This window comes from Lepisosteus oculatus, chromosome 9 (genome assembly GCF_040954835.1).
Source record: "Lepisosteus oculatus isolate fLepOcu1 chromosome 9, fLepOcu1.hap2, whole genome shotgun sequence".
Taxonomy (NCBI): domain Eukaryota; kingdom Metazoa; phylum Chordata; class Actinopteri; order Semionotiformes; family Lepisosteidae; genus Lepisosteus; species Lepisosteus oculatus.
The window spans coordinates 12084103-12102029 of record NC_090704.1 but is presented as its reverse complement, the minus strand read 5'-3'; the positions used below and the strand labels follow the sequence as shown (position 1 = coordinate 12102029).

Genomic DNA, 17927 nt, shown 5'->3' with positions numbered 1-17927 from the left:
GTGGATAATTAAGTATCTGCAATAACCATGAATGCATCTTATGGTTAAAGACAATTACTTACACAGTGGTAGACTATTAAAATCTTGTTGCATTATTGTAATTTACAAGAGTTATTTAGTAGTCAAAGTCCGGTCACATACCACTGGAGCAATGTGCAGTTACACTAGAGCACCGCTAGAAACTGCATGAGAGGGGTCCTCAGAGTTTCCTTTCATTATAATCAGTTTCTTCTGTTGGCATTTGACTGTTCAAAGATTTGAGTCCTCAAATTGGGTAAGTTAAGAGACTTGTGAATAGAAAGTATGTGATGAGAAAATGGAGTGTAAGCGAAGACCTACTGTAGGTTATAGTATTGTGACAGAAATGTAGAAATACAAATAATAATGATGATCTCCAGGTTTTATTCATCAGAGGATTGGTACAAACCCACATTGGGCCTCTTACAATTTAATATAAATGATGCTGATATATAATCTATATTTCATAAATGCTGTATATCATAACTTCTATGAAAATGCTTATATTACTGTGGCAAGTAATGATAATTTCTGTCATTTATCTTAGACTAATAGTTTTCTTAAATGATAAAAAAAATGTATTAGGGTTACTTATCTTTGCTTCTATGGTCACTCTTCTTTTATATGAATATAAAAAAATATGAATACAAAGTCGTTGTGCACACATTGTGGTGGCAAAGTTAGACTCCTGTGGGATAAAAACCGTTTTGCAATACAGACTTGTAACAAACCAATAATTTTGGTTGTAAGCAAGGAATTTCACAAATTGATTAATATTTAGACTTGTTAGATAGTTTTTATGTTTTTATTCATGTTCAATCATTCTTATTAACCTAAAAAAGAAAAACAGCTTCTTCAGTTAGCCTGAATGAGTTGCTGCTTTAGAAGACATAAATAAGATTTGCAGGTCCTTAGGAAATCAATTATTCAGAAAGTATCAAGATCTCAGTTGAGAAAATAAAAGTAATATAAATTATATATGTTCTAAATGTTTTGGTTTTTATCGTAGCTTATTTTGGTTTGTCTGTAATTTGCATTCTTAACTATAAAAGCACATTAAATGCATGGGAAGTGGATACTAACATTAGCCATAAAGTAAATTGTATTTGACTTATTAATTTGCGGCCATCATGCTAAAAGTGCTATATAATACAGAACAGCACCACCTTTTCAGCTTTTATACTGCTATTATTTCTGAAGACACATACTGTATATCCTTATTTGAAATACTCAGGTCATCAGGTCTTTCACATTGCTCTTCACACAGATAATGCTTTGTATTCTTTCATGCAAAAAGTCTCAGAATATATTGGTTGTCTCAGAACTTTATTTTCTGTTGAAAACTTGGCTATATTTTATTTAAATGTATCACACTTCTAGTCAGAAGGGATGTTGACAGAATGCAGATTGATGATACTTTACAACCTTGTAAAAATGCTGTTTCATGAATTGTAAAGTCGTTATATATTATTATTTTATTGTTATGATCCGGTTCTGAACACTGTAAGGCAATTCATTTAGTTGTGAGATGAACAAGTCAGAGCTGAGTTTCATCTTTTGTATCCTGTCCACCTCCTGTGTTATTCCCAACACTGCTTTTTCTGTTAGTTGAATTCTTTTGAACATAGGTCAGTGGGTCAGGTCGGATTAGATAGCTGTATGAACGGAAAGAAAAAATTGCCATTTTAAAAGGATGCTTCACTTCTAGTTATAAATTCTAGGTTAAGTACAATTTTTAACATTATAAACCTCTGGAAATTGAAAGTAAATACACATCTAGGACACGTCTTTTAGTCCAAATTTAGTAGTTACTTATTTTTAATTATTTTTGAATGATTCCTATACAGTATATTTAACTCCTATATATCATATACTGTACCTTGCACATTGTTGGGTTATGCTGTCTTTTTGTAAATGACAAATTGCAATGAATTATGGAAATAAAAGAAATATAAGCAGAACCATCTAAATACCATCTTAATTCATACAGTATATATATACAATAAAATGATCTGTTTACTGAAATGCATACTGTACCATGTTCTTATGAAAGTACATTATTTGAATTATTTGAAAGATTTCTATGTGAGATTTAAAGAAAATCTTTTTTTTTTAATTTCTGAAATACAGCAGATTTGTAAAGCTGTTTAAAAGTCCAATAATGAGTTCTATCTAATTCATATATTGTTTTACTTACACAATATCATTCAGCTCCAATCTTGTGTCCGGGGATGGATTGATTAAAACATATGAAAGTGTGCTCTGTTGATCATTCATTTCATCTAGATAAAAAATAGGAAACTGTAAAGTATGTCAGGAGGCCAAAAACATTCATTTTTAAGAAGGCCTCATCTTTCACCATGTCGGTGGGTTATACATGAACAAACTATTGCCACTTTTGAAACAAATCCAGGTCCTTGTAACACAAGCTGTTTGTTCATTGGTAAGCGAAAGGTCAACCATATTGTCCCAAATACAAAAACATCCATATACACAAACTTTACAAAATAAGGAAGACAGAGTATTAAAGATTGATCAAATTCATATTGAATTGAAAGTATAATGGTAATATAAATAGTATAAAGGAACAGAACAAAGTTATACTGCAAACACTGATATTAAGTGTATGCAGAAGTTTTCACTGTGCTTCTGCTTTTAGCTGACCTTGATTTAATCTTACCGTAACCAGCTGTCGAGAGACCAAGATTCTTCATCCTGTTTTTCACCAGTGCAGCCAGTTCTTGTCTCTCCGATCTTCTGCACAGGTTCATTCTCTGCTGGCTGATTTTTTCGGCAGTTTTGTTGACATGTCTTGGCACCTTTCTGCTCAGACGCCTTGCCCATTGCATGCTTTTCTTTCGAAGTAGCGGCCGATCAGATTGGTCACTGGATGTTGAGTTGCGGTGGTTGTTCCGATAAATGAAATGGTCTTTTGGGTCTTTCGTGTCTTCACAATCTTCAACATTAACTGAAATCTGGGACTGTATTAAAAACAAAAATAAAAATAAATGTACAGAACGGTATTTGTAAGTGAACGTAATATCTGTTTCTCTAATACATGCATTGCATGGAGAGGCTTAATGGTAATCCTTGGCACAAGAGAAGATTTTTATTTGAACATTTTAGATTTTACTTCCGTGTACTACATACTGTAGATTGGATGTCCTGTGGTCTAAACATTATTATATGAAAGTAAAGGCAAAGTAAAAGAATTAAAAAATATATTAAACGTATGTATTCAAGTATTCTCATAACAAACCTTTTGATAATGTCACTAGAGATACATGTGATTGTAATGGAGCCGCTGTGCAGTTGTTTTATTCAAAAACTTCTTAGAACTTGTAGATCTTTCTGTGCTGCTTGATGTGCTGTACACCTGCAGTGTATAATTCTTTAAAATGATTGGTCATATTTTAAGCACTACTATTCATCTATAGTGAAACAACAGCCTTTTGATCTGAGATACATGAATACACTGTTTAACATGTGAGAACTTCACCTTTATAAAGTCATATCACAGCCAGGGAGTATTAAGACTTGGAATTTCAATCTATTTGCAAAAGGTACAATGACACTTGTCTCCCACTAAATTAATTTAATTTGATTAAATTAATACAGTTATAAATTTACAGTTTATCCCCACATATTTGTAAATTTCTAAATTTCAGGTAACTTCCCATTGATTTATTCTATTTTTACTTACTATTTCTAAACTCCATTCAATTAAAAACTTAGTTTATAAAAGAATAGTGCCTTCTTTTATAGTATTATTTAGCTTGAAGTGACAATTTGTATGTGGTCTTCAAAGAGCTCTCTGACCATAAGATGCATGCGGCTAAATTAATGTCCTCTGTGTGCTACCTCCTTTACCAGTATAACCTAGTGAAACAGGAAATGTCCATTGCACTTCCAAAGCACAGACTGTTCTGTTAATATAATTTTGTTAATTTTAATATAAAAGAATACTTAGAGATGTCAATAAATGTGATCCTTATGTTTTTTGGACTAAAATTAATGACAAACAGGCCTTTGATCTGTTTGAATCAATTGTTGTTGATCTTTGAACAATTTTAGAAGAATTCTGAATATAAAACATCAGTCTTTCTCATTTGACTGATTATCTTTATCTACAGTGGCAATCTACAGTCTATTAAACAGAAAACCAACTATCAATAGACATAAACTCAGACTATGAATTTAATACTTGTGATTTCATGCCAAGAACACCATTTACCTGCGCCATGTAAGAATGCTTTTGAAACTTTACTGAAATAATACTGTGAAACATATCTGTGAGGATGAAAGGTATATCTTTCTTTAATATTGAAAATACATCAGGCAGATACACCTGATAATGGGAAATTTGTGCATGCCATAGTTGAATGATTTAACAGGAAAACAATATCTACAAATATTGAGATAAGAGATGAGAGGCTAAAAAGTTTCAAGTATTTCATTTTTGTTTCACAGTAAAATATCAGCATAAATGCATATTTAAAGTCTTAAACACTCAGGAACCTATTCCATCATAAAAGTAGTGTTCCTTTATATGTTTATTATTGAAACCATCCTACATTAACAAAGATGAAATAATGATAAAACAAAATAATGAACTACTTACCTGTGAGGCCAATTCATTGGACTTAATGTTAAGAAACAGAAAAGAAAAAAAGACACTGGTGATATGAACATTATATCTACATTCAGTAAGTAGAAGAGCACAATTATACTTGTTTTGCCAGATGAACAAATTAAAAAATGCAACTCTTGGATATGATGCAAAAAAGGACCACGTTGTCAAGTCTTTCAGATCAGTAAATTATTTTCAAAGTATTTACTTACTGTGCATTTTATTATTGTCAGCAAAAAACATATCTGATTGAAAATTCCCAAATGTTTCGACAGACTAAATGATCTTTCATATTAATAAGGAAACCTTGATCTTGTTGAATAAATAATACAGTTAATTCTTACATTTTTCAGTATACAATAGAGAAATATTATAAGTAATCAAGTAATAATTGAACAGTCTGTTAAAGAACTGAAGTTAAAACATTTTGTATGTATGTACCAGCTCTGTACATAGTTAAGTAGCTTCAGGCAATCATTATGTTATGCAATTTTATGAGAAGTAATAGGTTGAAATTAAGTGTTGCACACTCACAAAATATTGCAGTTGTATCTTAATTATTAGCTAATGAATTCAAAGATCTTTCTGTTTTTTATTGAAAGAAGATGGGTCAGTTTTGACAAAATGGTAGGATAGTTTGTTCCATACTACCACAACACTTGTAGAAAAAAGTGCCTCATGTTCTCTGTTTTAAATATGTTTACATTTGGTTTCCTGCGGTATGTTTCACTGTTGTTTTTGATTGGTCAGTGCAAGTATGTAAAAGTTAGATGAGTATGAAACACTTGTTTTTCCTGATATTGAATCAGTTAAGTTCCTTTTGATTTGTCACATACAGTAGTAGGGCTGCTTGTCTCTTTTTTTTACCTGTGCAGTCCAGATAGACAGACTAAATTGAAAGTATAGATACATTATTAATTTGTTAATATAAGTTTATTTCACTGTCTGGGTTTTTGAAGGGACACTGGCAAAGTGGTCAGCATGTATAATTATTTATCAGATTTTGCGTGTTGAGAACGTGGCAACCCCTAACACACAAGAATTCATTTATTGAAGTATTTTGGTACATATTTTGGTATATATTTTTAAGCTTAACTGATTTTAAGCTTCCCAGAACATAAGAAATCTTATTCAGAAATTAATTGTACATAGCTTTACCTCCGATGCTGGTAAGTTTTGTGATTCAGTTCTGTAGACCCCAATAGGAATATCTCCTGCAGAGGAGCAGAGCTTTTGATAAAGTCTTCCATATGTCCTGATCCATAAATCATCTTCTGTGATTTTCATCTAAAACAATCCACATCACAATTATTTGTTATAAAATTTAGGACATTAAAAGGAAGCAAACAATATCATTTGAGTTTCAGATTATGAAAATGGCTTACTGTATGTATCATCTTGTGCTTGACATATAAATAGTTACTGTAGAAACCAACTCCATTTACAGAGTATTGAAATATTTGGATTCTTCAGAACAAAATAGGACATCTAAGTTTTCTATCAAACACTGGAGTCACAAATTTATTTACATGGCTTACTGCTGTCATGCCTGCAGCACCACAGGGAGAACAAAGACAAATACACTCAAAATCAAGGAAGCCTATAAGTTTTTACAGTCATGACTTCCAGAGCACATTACAGGAGAGTTAACACTGACAGAAGAAGCAGTGCATCTCACTGGCAACACACCAAGCTTGCAAGGACTCAGGAAATGTCAAGACTTGCAACAGCACGATGAGCTAAAGATGTATTTATCCTGGATGACTTGATCGCACCCATCCCCCACCAGTGCTGAGCCAGGTGTGCACCACTTCTTGGAGCATCTTAGTAACAGCTGGCTAATCGCATTGATTGAAATGGCCAATGTCTGAACTACCTTTACTGGTTAACTCACAGTAGTCCCTTTTCAACTACTTCAAAGTTTATATTTCAGGTTTAAAATACATTCATTCTTTTTACTGTCTGTAATGCTAAAATCTCTTTATGAAGTACTATATACATTGCTTTTATATAAAAACGCCTTTTTGTTTATTTGCATTGTATAAGAACTTTTACTTTAGTCTTAAAATTTAACAATTATTAATGTAATTATCTTTTGCTTTTTTATCTACAACAAAAGACAAAAAATATACAATTGTACTTACAGCACACAGAAATCCAGACCCTGGTGTCGTATCCAAACCTAGAAGAAGCCTTGCTATGGATATCATATATTCCTTCACAAAAGACTAAAAGTGAACAAAATGACACGTGTGACATACCGTGCACATAAATGTGTATTTTTATGTTTATACTGAGCATCAAAAGAAACATATACTGTACAAAAAGTTACAAACAGGAGGAGACCATTCACATAATTTCGATTGTTCTGTAATTAGTAATTAATTGAACTAAGTATCTCATCCAGCCATTTACTGTATAACTTTAAACTACTGTAAGTTTGTGTTATCACTTTTAACTGTAATGAACTCACAAAGTTATCAGAAAAGCAACTTTTTTGTAGAAGGCTCACTGATATTTTATTAGCCATGAAACAGGTAAACTCATTATGTCGATTGACATTTGTCGATCAACCAGGGGTATAACTAAAAATTGCAGGCTAGTAGTAATATTCATGGAACATCTGCAGCGCATACTTTGTACTAGGTTATAGATGCTGTCTTGTGGGATTTTGTCCTATACCTCTAGTAGAGTCTGGACAAGCCTGTGTCCAGTTGTGCCTGTTCAGTGTTCTCTTAGCCCAACCTGCCATACATCATCCAAGATCATTCTACAAATGTTCAGTTAGGCTGAAGTCTGATGGGTACAGCATCCACAGCATAACTGTCATATTCTCATCTCATGATAAAGTCATTATTAAACAAGCAGCATGGGGATGTGTGTTGTCCTGCTGGAATGATGTCACCTCAAGATGAGCCTGCAGAGAGGGCAGCAAGTAAGGTGCCAAGACTTCATTGATGTAACATCATGCACTCCTATTGCCATCAATCACTACAAGTGGAGATCTGTAGTGAGTAGGCACTAATGCCCACACCATCACACTTGGACCTCCCCATTCTTTGCAAGACATACTAATTGCCTTTTTTTTCCCCCAACAGTCTTGATGTTCAACAAGTTAAATCACCTCCTCACCTATGCCCATGTAACTCTATAATCAGTGCTTATTTAACAGTCATGGCTTTCAAAGTAGGAGATTTGGTCACAAATAATCAACTAGTCAAATTAAGCCAAAACACGCCTAAATAGAGTGATGAGCTTCTTTTGTTGCACTGTATATTTGTACATTCATTAGAGTCTGTAATTTTGTCGGATACCACATGAGCATTAAACATAAAATAAAACATACTTAGATTTTACTGTATACAGTACAGTATATTACATTTGTGCATAATTTATTTAGAAACTTGGTGGGTTCGCTGTGGGTGTTGGATCGCTATTTTATACAGTGACTCTTGGACTCTACTTAATTCATACTTTTCTAGGATGGGTTTAACTTTGCACTATATGAGAAGTGGAATAAGATAAATTACCATTCCCATTTTCATAGGTTTATGGCATGTGAAACGGTTGATAACAATAGCATAGCTTAAAGAGATTAGGAGCATTTCTAAGAGAATGTGTGCCTCAAAATGAAGATGATCCAAAGAAACTTTGATGTCTTTATTTATCTACATAACTGACAACACAAAAGTGATGTCTTTTTACTCAGTACTCAAGTTATACCTTGCCATTATCAATTTTGTTTTATAGTTTATTATGAGTAACTGAGCACAGTTAAATGTGTGGTTTTCTTTTTTATAAATCTTTAAAGGTTTATAAAAGGTTTTCTCATATCCCACTTTATTTTTGAATTTCCGTGGTCATCTTTTTAATTTCTAATTTCAGATTCAGCACATAATAAAAAGTTATGCCTATCCCTATATCTAAGTGAGCAATTTATCTTGTTTTTGTATCGATTTCTTCATGTGTGTGCAAGGAAAAGTGTATTGAATATACAAAGTGTATGGTAGCCATCAAGTGCTAAATTAAGAACATGTTAATTCCAAGCTAAAAAGTAACCAGCAGAGACACAATGTGTGTGCTGTTGAAGCTTCTTCATGCATGAGCCTTTGCAGTCAATGCTAGCTGATGCAGCTCCCCACTCAAGATGCTAAATTAGTTTCTATTTTAAAGCAAGTAGTAATCTGAACCTGTACGTGATATGTAATAAAATATAACACCTTATATTCACTGACAGTCAGGATGTGTTAGATTATATTAAGATTATGCACAGAAAAATGCTACAATTTACAGGGTATATTCGTGTAAATCAGGTGCTAATAGACTGCTGTTGAAATAAGTTTGAAAAATCAGAATACATTACCTGGTACAGGAGTGTATCCAGCATGCTAATGCTGAATACTCTTCCAGCAGCAAATGGCAAACGGAACATAAATGCCAAATTGGAACCTTTCTCACGTTCTTTCTGACAAAAGAAAGGAGCAATAATGAACTGTATGCAGTACAATGAGAAGAACAATACAGCCCCCTGCTGGTGTTCTCTTTGTGTTATTGGAAAATTACTAGACCCTAAAAAACAGCAGTACAGTAGATAAACATTTAAACAACAATAGAACTCTAATATGTAACTCTAATGGTGTAACAACTGTATAGTGATGTAAAATGTAGAGTTTTATTGCTTTACGAAGTATTGGAAATATGGTTGCTGCTGGAAGAGGTGTTAGTGGGGACAGCAGTGGGTGCTCACCCTGCGGTCTATGTGGGTCCTAATGCCCCAGTATAGCGACGGGGACACTATACTGTAAACAGGCGCCATCCTTCGGCTGAGATGTAAAACCGAGGTCCTGACTCTCTGTGGTCATTAAAAATCCCAGGGTGTTTCTCGAAAAGAGTAGGGGTGTAATGTTGGCTTCATTACTCTGCTCTCCTCCCCACTGATAGCTGATGTGTGGTGAGCGTTCTGGCGCACTGTGGCTGCCGTCGCATCATCCAGGTGGATGCTGCACATTGGTGGTGGTGGAGGGGAGTCCCCATTACCTGTAAAAGCGCTTTGAGTGGAGTGTCCAGAAAAGCGCTATATAAGTGTAAGCAATTATTATTATTATTATAATACTTAGAACAATGAAAACTGTTCTAAGGGATTTCACTGTTCTCTCTAACTATGGAAATAGACCATGACAGAAGGCCCTGTACAGCCTACTTTTTGTGGGAGCTGCTCTATTTGTAGTTCACTCACTGTATGTGGCTGCACAGAGCTTTCTCCCTAAAGAAGGGTGGGTCAGTTAACTACTATAGTATCAGGTCGTGTCTTCTCGTGTTAGTGAGTTTGTAGTTTAGGTCTGTGTGCCAAGCTGTTTGTTGATACAACTTGTACTGTACACTCAATCCCTTTAATAGAGATCACTGATACAAGATCCATTGCCTGTTACTTGTTGGAACCCACTGGCACTATTATAAGTGCTACAGTATAGACTGAAATGCATTCAAAATGCAACATGTGATTTCTGGAACCCATAGCCTTAATTGTTGTATTTTGACATCTGGGAGTATACATTTATATAATTATATAGGGACACTATATGACAAAGGCTTCAATTTTGTAGGTTAGATCTTAAGAAAAGAACATATGCTCTGCCACTTTTCAGGATAAATATTTAAATAACTTTTCAGGATAAATATTCAGGATAAATATATAAACAAGTACACAAAATAATAAGGAAAAGCCTCTTATGCAACTGCTTGATATCTGATCTTTACAGTTCATGGTGATTTGTTAAATGAATGGATGGAAAGGATTGATAATAGCTGTAAATTTTGGACTTTAATATGACTTTGCTTTTTTGCAATGCTATCAAGATTACTGTTTAACAATTTCAGAATTTTTAAGAACAAAAATCTTTGGGTGCAAGAAACATACAATCTGTAGTTGTTTCTGTTATTTAATATTTATTCTTCATATTTAATTGGGGGTGTAATAGCATTTGGAGGGCAATGTAAATATAGAAAGAAATGTTTCAGAAAATAAAATATGCTGAGATATACTGAATACAACTTCATATTAAATACATCTCACCAAAATTCTTTGGGCTCTCTACTTTGTTAACACCTCAACAAAATGTGTTGAAACATAGGCACACTGATTGTTTTTGTGTAGCTGAACAAGTAAAAAATACTTGGTTTTGTCTTACCTTTTCAAGTTTAGAAAGGGCCAAGGAGTAACAGTCTTTGGCTCGGAATTGCATAAATCTCATGTTTGCAGGATGAGTCAATTCTGTGATAATACCTAGACTTGAAAACAGCCTGAATAAATCACACAGTGAATTAATACAAAAGTATTAATAAAGTATAAACAATTTCAGACACAAAGAATTGCTTTATAAATGAACGGACTTTTAAGATACAGCAATATGCTGCCACTAGTAAAACATTATTGACATTAGTTTCCTATGCTGAAAAAAAAACAACTCCTTTATTGATGAGTTACATAAGTATTTTCTCAAAATCATTGTTCCTAGAGCTAGATACAGTACATATCCATACTACATTAAAAGCTTCTCAGATTTTGTTTGTTATTCCTTATTCTTCCCTTTACATGTTTGCAAATGTAATTAATATTCCAAAAGGTCAGGTTTGCACATTTATTTAATCTTGGATAAAAGGAATTCATATTTTCCACAGTGAACAACAGTAGCAGCAAAACATTTTAAAATCAAAGATATCATTTATCTGCCGTTAACGAATTTCCTCTGAAAAAAATGAGGTTATATTCAAAGTCAAAGTTTAATATACTTGTTTCACATAGAAACATGGCAGATGAAAAGAAAACATTGAAAATTGAATTTCAGCTTGTGTTATAAACTGTATAGATGGGTTGTTGTTTTAAGTGTTGGAAACAAAGGACATGGCCATACAATTAATCACAATTAAATATTTAGATTTCTGCTAATGTACATGGAAGTCTCTTGCTAAAATCATAAATATTAACAGTTGCATACCTGATTTACTGGATACATTATAATATTATTATTAATATTAAAAACTGCTTTAAAATACAAATGAAAAAAACTTGAAGAGTGTCTTGCAAATGCCAAAGAAGCCTTTTTATTTGTATAATAAAATAGTACATTCAGACCTTTTCCTTCAAATAATAGTGCAAAAGAGGTCCAAACATTTGAAATATAAATAATATGGTTCCTCAAAAATGCTGAAACCATATGAGCAATGAAGTGAGATGTCCTTAAAGATAAAACTGGAAAACATAAAAAGAATAACAGGTAAGATGAAATGGTTTCCTGTTTTAGAGGGTCTGCTGAATGTCCTTTGCCTGAGTACTTAAGTCTGGATGATTTATTGCTTTCTACATAGCTGTTCATTTATTGTTACAAACCAATATTGCCATCTGCTGTTCAAAATAAGTCAGATGTTTACACTCACATTTTCTTCAGTATTTATTTCAGAAATGAACTGTTTTTTGTAGACTCATCATCAATTAAAATTTCAAATGTTAAAATACAAACTGGGCTGATTAAGTTGCTCAAAATGACAGAGAGCATTTACTGTTTTTTACTAAATATTTTTATAGTTCTCAGACAACTAGATTTTTACAAAGGTGACAAGGTATTATCTTGTTAGAACCTCTTCCATTGTAGAGTATAGCAAGTACAGAACTATTAAAGTAGTTTCAGTTTAAAATGTTTTCAAAGTACATTAGCACATTAACAATGAAACCATTAAGTCTTTTCTTCAGTATCTCAAGGGTTAAATTCATTATTGGGTCTGGTTCTCTGTTGCCATGGAAACTCAGGTTCAGCACAGGGTAGTTGTATTTATGTACTGTACTTCTTCATATACTGCATATACTGTATACATCCTCCATAGCTTCCTTTAAAAATTGGTTATTGCCATTTCAAATCAATTCAATTTTTTATATCTTGTAAGAAATAACTATATGAATGTGATTATTTTTAATGTATCTACTTTCTGATTTTCTGTCAGGATGATCCAGACAGTGCACTAACACCAACAAAGAAGAAAGCTTACAGTATATACTGTACACATCTACCTAGATACAGTACCAACTATACCAAAAAGCAAGGTGTAAGGTGAGAGTTTGCTGGCTTTATCATGGACTTCCATAAATTTAAAAACTTTAACTTTTTTAACTTTCTGCTCTGACATTTTATTGATTTTCTTACCTGAACAGTGTCTGAACATTCACAATGGTTTTAGCATCAGCCATGTAATCTTCCTCTGCACTCATGGTGCTCTCCTTATCCACCACTACCATGTTGGCAGCAAAAGAAACTCCACAACGAAGCAAATCATCTAGACTTTGATAAAACATGACCGGGTTTATCTAAAAACAGCACATAGCAATAAAGGCAAACTTCTGCAGCTATTACATGCACCCATGTTTTCCTGGAAACCCACAAAGAATGATACAGGATTCTATTATTTGATATCCTCAGAGAAGACAAGAATTAATCTGTTTAAAGGAAATGTGAGAAATGATTCAATACCATACTATTGAGTGTAATAATATCCAACACAGAATCTGCAGAAAGTAATATGGCACATTTTAACAGTTGTATGAAGCATTGCTTTTTATTTGCCATTTCCAATGTTGTCAGTAGCATTATCACCTTGTAGTGTAATCTTGTCAAATCTCAGAAACCAAGCAAGGTTGCTGCTGTAAGTGGTATGTGTAGACCAGTAGGTGGTTCTTTCTTCTGGACCAGAATTTCCAACTAAAAAGATTTTGTGCCTGGGCCCAAAGTCTTGTCTAAATTCTAGTCCAAGATCTGGCCTACATGTACCCAAAGTTTCCATTTTATGGAATAAAATATTTATGTGAAGCAGTTTTTCGATTCTCCATCTGATCTTCTAGGTAGTGTGGCTGCTGGTTTTTAATGGCTGCCATGCTTCACCCATCTGGCTTCTGCACAAGTGTAAGTTTGCAAAGATGCCAAAGCACTGCTTCTTGATATACATGTAGCAAAGACACTATTATAACCTGTTGTGTAAAAAGACAACTATCTGTATAGCTTTTAGAGTTGTATTTACTGTGTGCAATCATTGTTATTATGAATACAATTATGCTGAAGTAGTTTAGCACATTAAATATGAACATAAGTTGCTTGTTTATGCATTAAACAAAATTGCTAAAAAGAGAGTAAATTTAATGTACTTGCCATAATCCTCACCTAATCTCATATAAAATATAATGTCTCTTTTGAGTTAAGATGTTCATGATATTAATAAATAATATGATATTATGACATTATTAAATTTGATCAACATTGCATCCATTTTTTAACATTGGGATACCTTTTCCTGTTTCCTTTTAGGCATCTGCCTAAATTCGCAAAGAAATAATATAATACATATAATGCTATTAAATAAATCAAGTCAATATGAAACACAAAAACACAACATGCTAAAAGACACCATGCAACGTGAAAATTCGGAGTTGTCACAAAAAAGTAGAGTACCACAAAATCAGACTAAAGACGAAAATCCAAAACCATTCCGTCTGAACTAAAAAACACTAATTTGAAGGCCTTTTAAACACAAATCATGCAAAACAACTGCAAATGATCTCATGCTTTGAATTTGAACATACTTATCAATTGAGCCAACCATGTAGTAAACCATTGGAAACCAACAGATTGCTTCAAGAAAATGTGTATCTGGCCTAGAAAATGGGCAGATAGAGATAACTGATCTTATTTCTGTTTTGATTCGTTAAAATAAGAAAAAATAAAGAATAAGGGTATGTTGAGTTCTTAAGACATACATAATAATTAATAAATATTTGATAAAATTATCAATTATACTGTATTTGAAGTTGCACTGAAAGATGATGATGGTTTTCATATTTTTATTTAACTCTAAATTTACAGCATAATGTTTTAAACTAAAAATGTTTTTTTTCTGATGCTCATACCTTTACCATGGTATCAATGTTACAAAACCTTACCTGGTGAAAATTGTTATATTTCCATTTGCCATACTTCTGTCTCATAATAAATTCCAACACGTGAACAAACATATGTGCAAATAAAACTTTTTTCAACTTATTTTTCTGAATAAGCATTTGCTTTTAAAGCAATTTAAGCTATACTGTATTACTAGTCCATCAAAGCCAAATGAACTTTCCCCATTTTCTGTTATGTTAAGCAAACTGAGTATATAATACTCTACAGTTTAATCCCCCAAAATAAAATACCAAATTGTCAGCAGCCATATCACACTGCAACGCATTACTGGCAACCCACTGAAGCTAAGGTGTAAGCCTGGTTAGTACCTGGATAGGAGACCTCCTGGGAAAAACTAAGGTTTCTGCTGGAAGGGGTGTTAGTGGGGCCAGCAGGTGGAGCTCACTCTGCGGTCTATGTGGGTCCTAATGCCCCAGTATAGTGATGGGGACACTATACTGTAAAAAAAAGAGGGCACTGTCCTTCAGATGAGACGTAAAACTGAGGTCCTGACTTTCAGTGGTCATTAAAAATCCCAGGGCATTTCTCGAAAAGAGTATGGGTGTAATCCCTGCATCCCGGCCAAATTTCCCATTGGCCCTTACCAATCATGGCCTCCTAATAATCCCCATCTATGAATTGCTTTCATTACTCTGTTCTCCTCCCCACTAACGGCTGATGTGTGGTGAGTGTTCTGGTGCACTATGGCTGCCATCGCATCATCCAGTTGGATGCTGCATATTGTTGGTGGTGGAGGGGAGTCCCCATTACTTGTAAAGTGCTTTGAGTGGAGTGTCCAGAAAAATGCTATATAAGTGTAAGCAATTATTAATTAATTATTTTTATAATTACACAGCTGCATTTACTGACCATTTGGCTAAATTGCCCTACGGTATTATGCATGCAGGGAGCTCATGATAATCCACTGTATGCCAGTAAGTCCACAGCCATTACTCTAGCCTTCCCCCTTCATTTATTTGATAACAAGTATTTCATTTTATTAATTATCTGGTTTAATTAATTTTGTTATTTTAATAATTTTCTAGTCAATCTAAAAGTGCTATTTCCAGCTGAGGATCAGTTCAATCCTTCTTATAATTACTTAATTAAAACATTACTGGTCCTAAAAAGGTAAGCATAATAAAAGGTAAAGCGTAATAAAAAACAATGTACAAGTCATTATTTTTTAAGTAACAGAATAAAAAACTGCTTGATCTACAATCCATACACAATTCACCAAACACGTACGATTTCAAAAAGATTAAGTATATTTAGAACTGCAAAAATGGCATTATCCTACAGATATGAAGGTACTTACGGGTTATCCAAGAGCACAACAATAGGATTAAGCTCTTTCTTTGGTCTGTAATAAGCCCTTAGGGGAACAATGAAGTTGTACAATCCATTACCAGCAGTCTCAGCAGAAACTATAATCAGTTTATTTTTAAAGCCATATGCTTTGGCGTCTTCATAATAGTTATGTTGGCACCCCTAAAAACAAACAAATGTATTAGTTAGCTGACATAACCTTTTTATTGCATGACATTCTGTAATATTGTTTTCTGAAATCTACAGTATAAGCCGTTTTAATGGCAAATTGTTGAAGTCATGCAAGTAGATTCAGCTTTAGCTGTAATTATTTTACGTGAATTAATCGATTTTATTTATTTAATCATGTTTTGACATTTACCAGTATCCCTACAGTCAGGATCCTAGACTTATTTCTATATAGACAGTGCTGAAGGGGACTATGACATATTTGGCATAACAGTTACTGTACCTTATCAAGCCTCAAGCAACAAAATGGCACCTTTTCTTGAACAAGGTGACAAAATGTTGGAGAGCTCCCAATATAAGGTGAATTTGGAGGATATCCTTTGATATACCTTAAAACAGACAATGTTACACAGAAAGTAGTTATAAACATTTTCTTGTTAAATTGTAAAAAATGCATAATTAAAATGGATATTTAACTCATTTTAGTAGGATGTCCCAGAGAAATTAGTTTAGGAAAGGTATGGATCTGAATGTTTTATTACAAATGCATATTCTGAATACTACACAAGTATTTCAAATAGATTTTCAAGCAGAGTCATGTAGAATACAATACTCTATTTATCCTTTAATATTTTCTGTACTTTTTGTGATATATTTCTTTGTGACACAGATATGGTATGCGGAGCTTCGAAGCAGTGCATAAGCTGCAATACAAGATGTGCCACATGTGGTCCATTAATACGTATATGACCTCTATGATCAGGTCAATACAGTATATTGTAGTTTTACAGTATTGACATATTTTTCAATGTTCCTAAATAGAACAGTATAGCCCTGTTCTATTTAGGAAATATGTGAGCAGGCACATTTGCTACCCAAAACACTTTGATTGGAAATATAATTCAGAACTATTCACACTTCTCTTTAATAGCACCTGTGTGTGATAGCAAATAAAGAGAAATGAAAAGGAAAGAGTGAGTCAAGATCAGTGCTGGGATAAAGCTATTAAGAGCATATAAGATTGTAACTTCAGGAATATTTGTGACGGCAATATCTTCAAAACTTCACACCAACTATAAACACATAAACTTACTCCTCTAGTGATCCTTCACAGTCAGAAAGGATTACTTCGTCTTCTGACTGATCACCGAGTAGGTCACATGTCTGAATGAATGATGAATCTGCTACTTCTAACACAGGAGCAATGCTGGGCCTCCTGTTCCCTTTAGATCCTTCAGCAGGAAGAGACAGGTTTGGGCCTGTGGAGGATCTGCATCCTGTGTCTTGTAGATCTATTGCAACTGTGCCTTAAATAAAAACATTAAAAATATATACAGTATATAGAAATTTGTTGTTGGATACTTATTGTTCATTGTGTAAATATCAGGACATTTAAGCTACCAAGATTTAACAAATCACCTTTTGAAAATTTGATGTTTAAAGACATACAATATAAAATAAAGATTTCAACAGGGCTTTTTGAAAGCCAATTCAAAGTATTGGATAGAATAAATACCACTTGTAAAAAAAGATGTAATATGTTACTTTTTATTCCTTTGGTAAATACAATTTTAAGTTCAGATCTCAGACTCAAACTACTTATTCCATGAGTACAAGTAGTACCTTTTGAAAAGGATTGTCTTTAAAAATAAGTTTTAGAAAGTTATACAGACAACCTTTTTTTGTTTAGGACCTGAGATTGTTGTTCATCAATTTATTTGATATGAGTCAGACACTGAATTATTAGCCTTGATGAAATCTACTTCCTAACTAGAATAAGTGTATGAATAAAACATGTGATAGAA

The 17927-nt window shown here is 33.3% G+C and overlaps 1 protein-coding gene across 5 annotated transcripts in view; it reads right to left on the bottom strand.

Moving 5' to 3' along the window:
- Nucleotides 1-382: 382 nt before the first annotated feature.
- The window catches only part of kcnt2a (potassium channel, subfamily T, member 2a), a 55858-nt gene continuing 38313 nt past the window's right edge, over nucleotides 383-17927 (bottom strand). For 2 of the 5 annotated variants that reach the window (XM_015355533.2, XM_015355534.2), the window contains 13 exons: nucleotides 17216-17429; nucleotides 16406-16511; nucleotides 15944-16116; nucleotides 14271-14342; nucleotides 12844-12978; nucleotides 10837-10948; nucleotides 9012-9113; nucleotides 6793-6876; nucleotides 5807-5935; nucleotides 4640-4660; nucleotides 2699-2999; nucleotides 2216-2300; nucleotides 383-1673 (listed from right to left, as the gene is read on the bottom strand). In XM_015355533.2, coding sequence (XP_015211019.2) covers nucleotides 1556-1673; nucleotides 2216-2300; nucleotides 2699-2999; nucleotides 4640-4660; nucleotides 5807-5935; nucleotides 6793-6876; nucleotides 9012-9113; nucleotides 10837-10948; nucleotides 12844-12978; nucleotides 14271-14342; nucleotides 15944-16116; nucleotides 16406-16511; nucleotides 17216-17429 — 1652 coding nt within the window. In that variant the 3' untranslated portion in view covers nucleotides 383-1555. The remainder of the gene's footprint in view (nucleotides 1674-2215; nucleotides 2301-2698; nucleotides 3000-4639; nucleotides 4661-5806; nucleotides 5936-6792; nucleotides 6877-9011; nucleotides 9114-10836; nucleotides 10949-12843; nucleotides 12979-14270; nucleotides 14343-15943; nucleotides 16117-16405; nucleotides 16512-17215; nucleotides 17430-17927) is intronic. The other 3 variants (XM_015355535.2, XM_069194148.1, XM_015355536.2) reach the window with 3 other exon arrangements.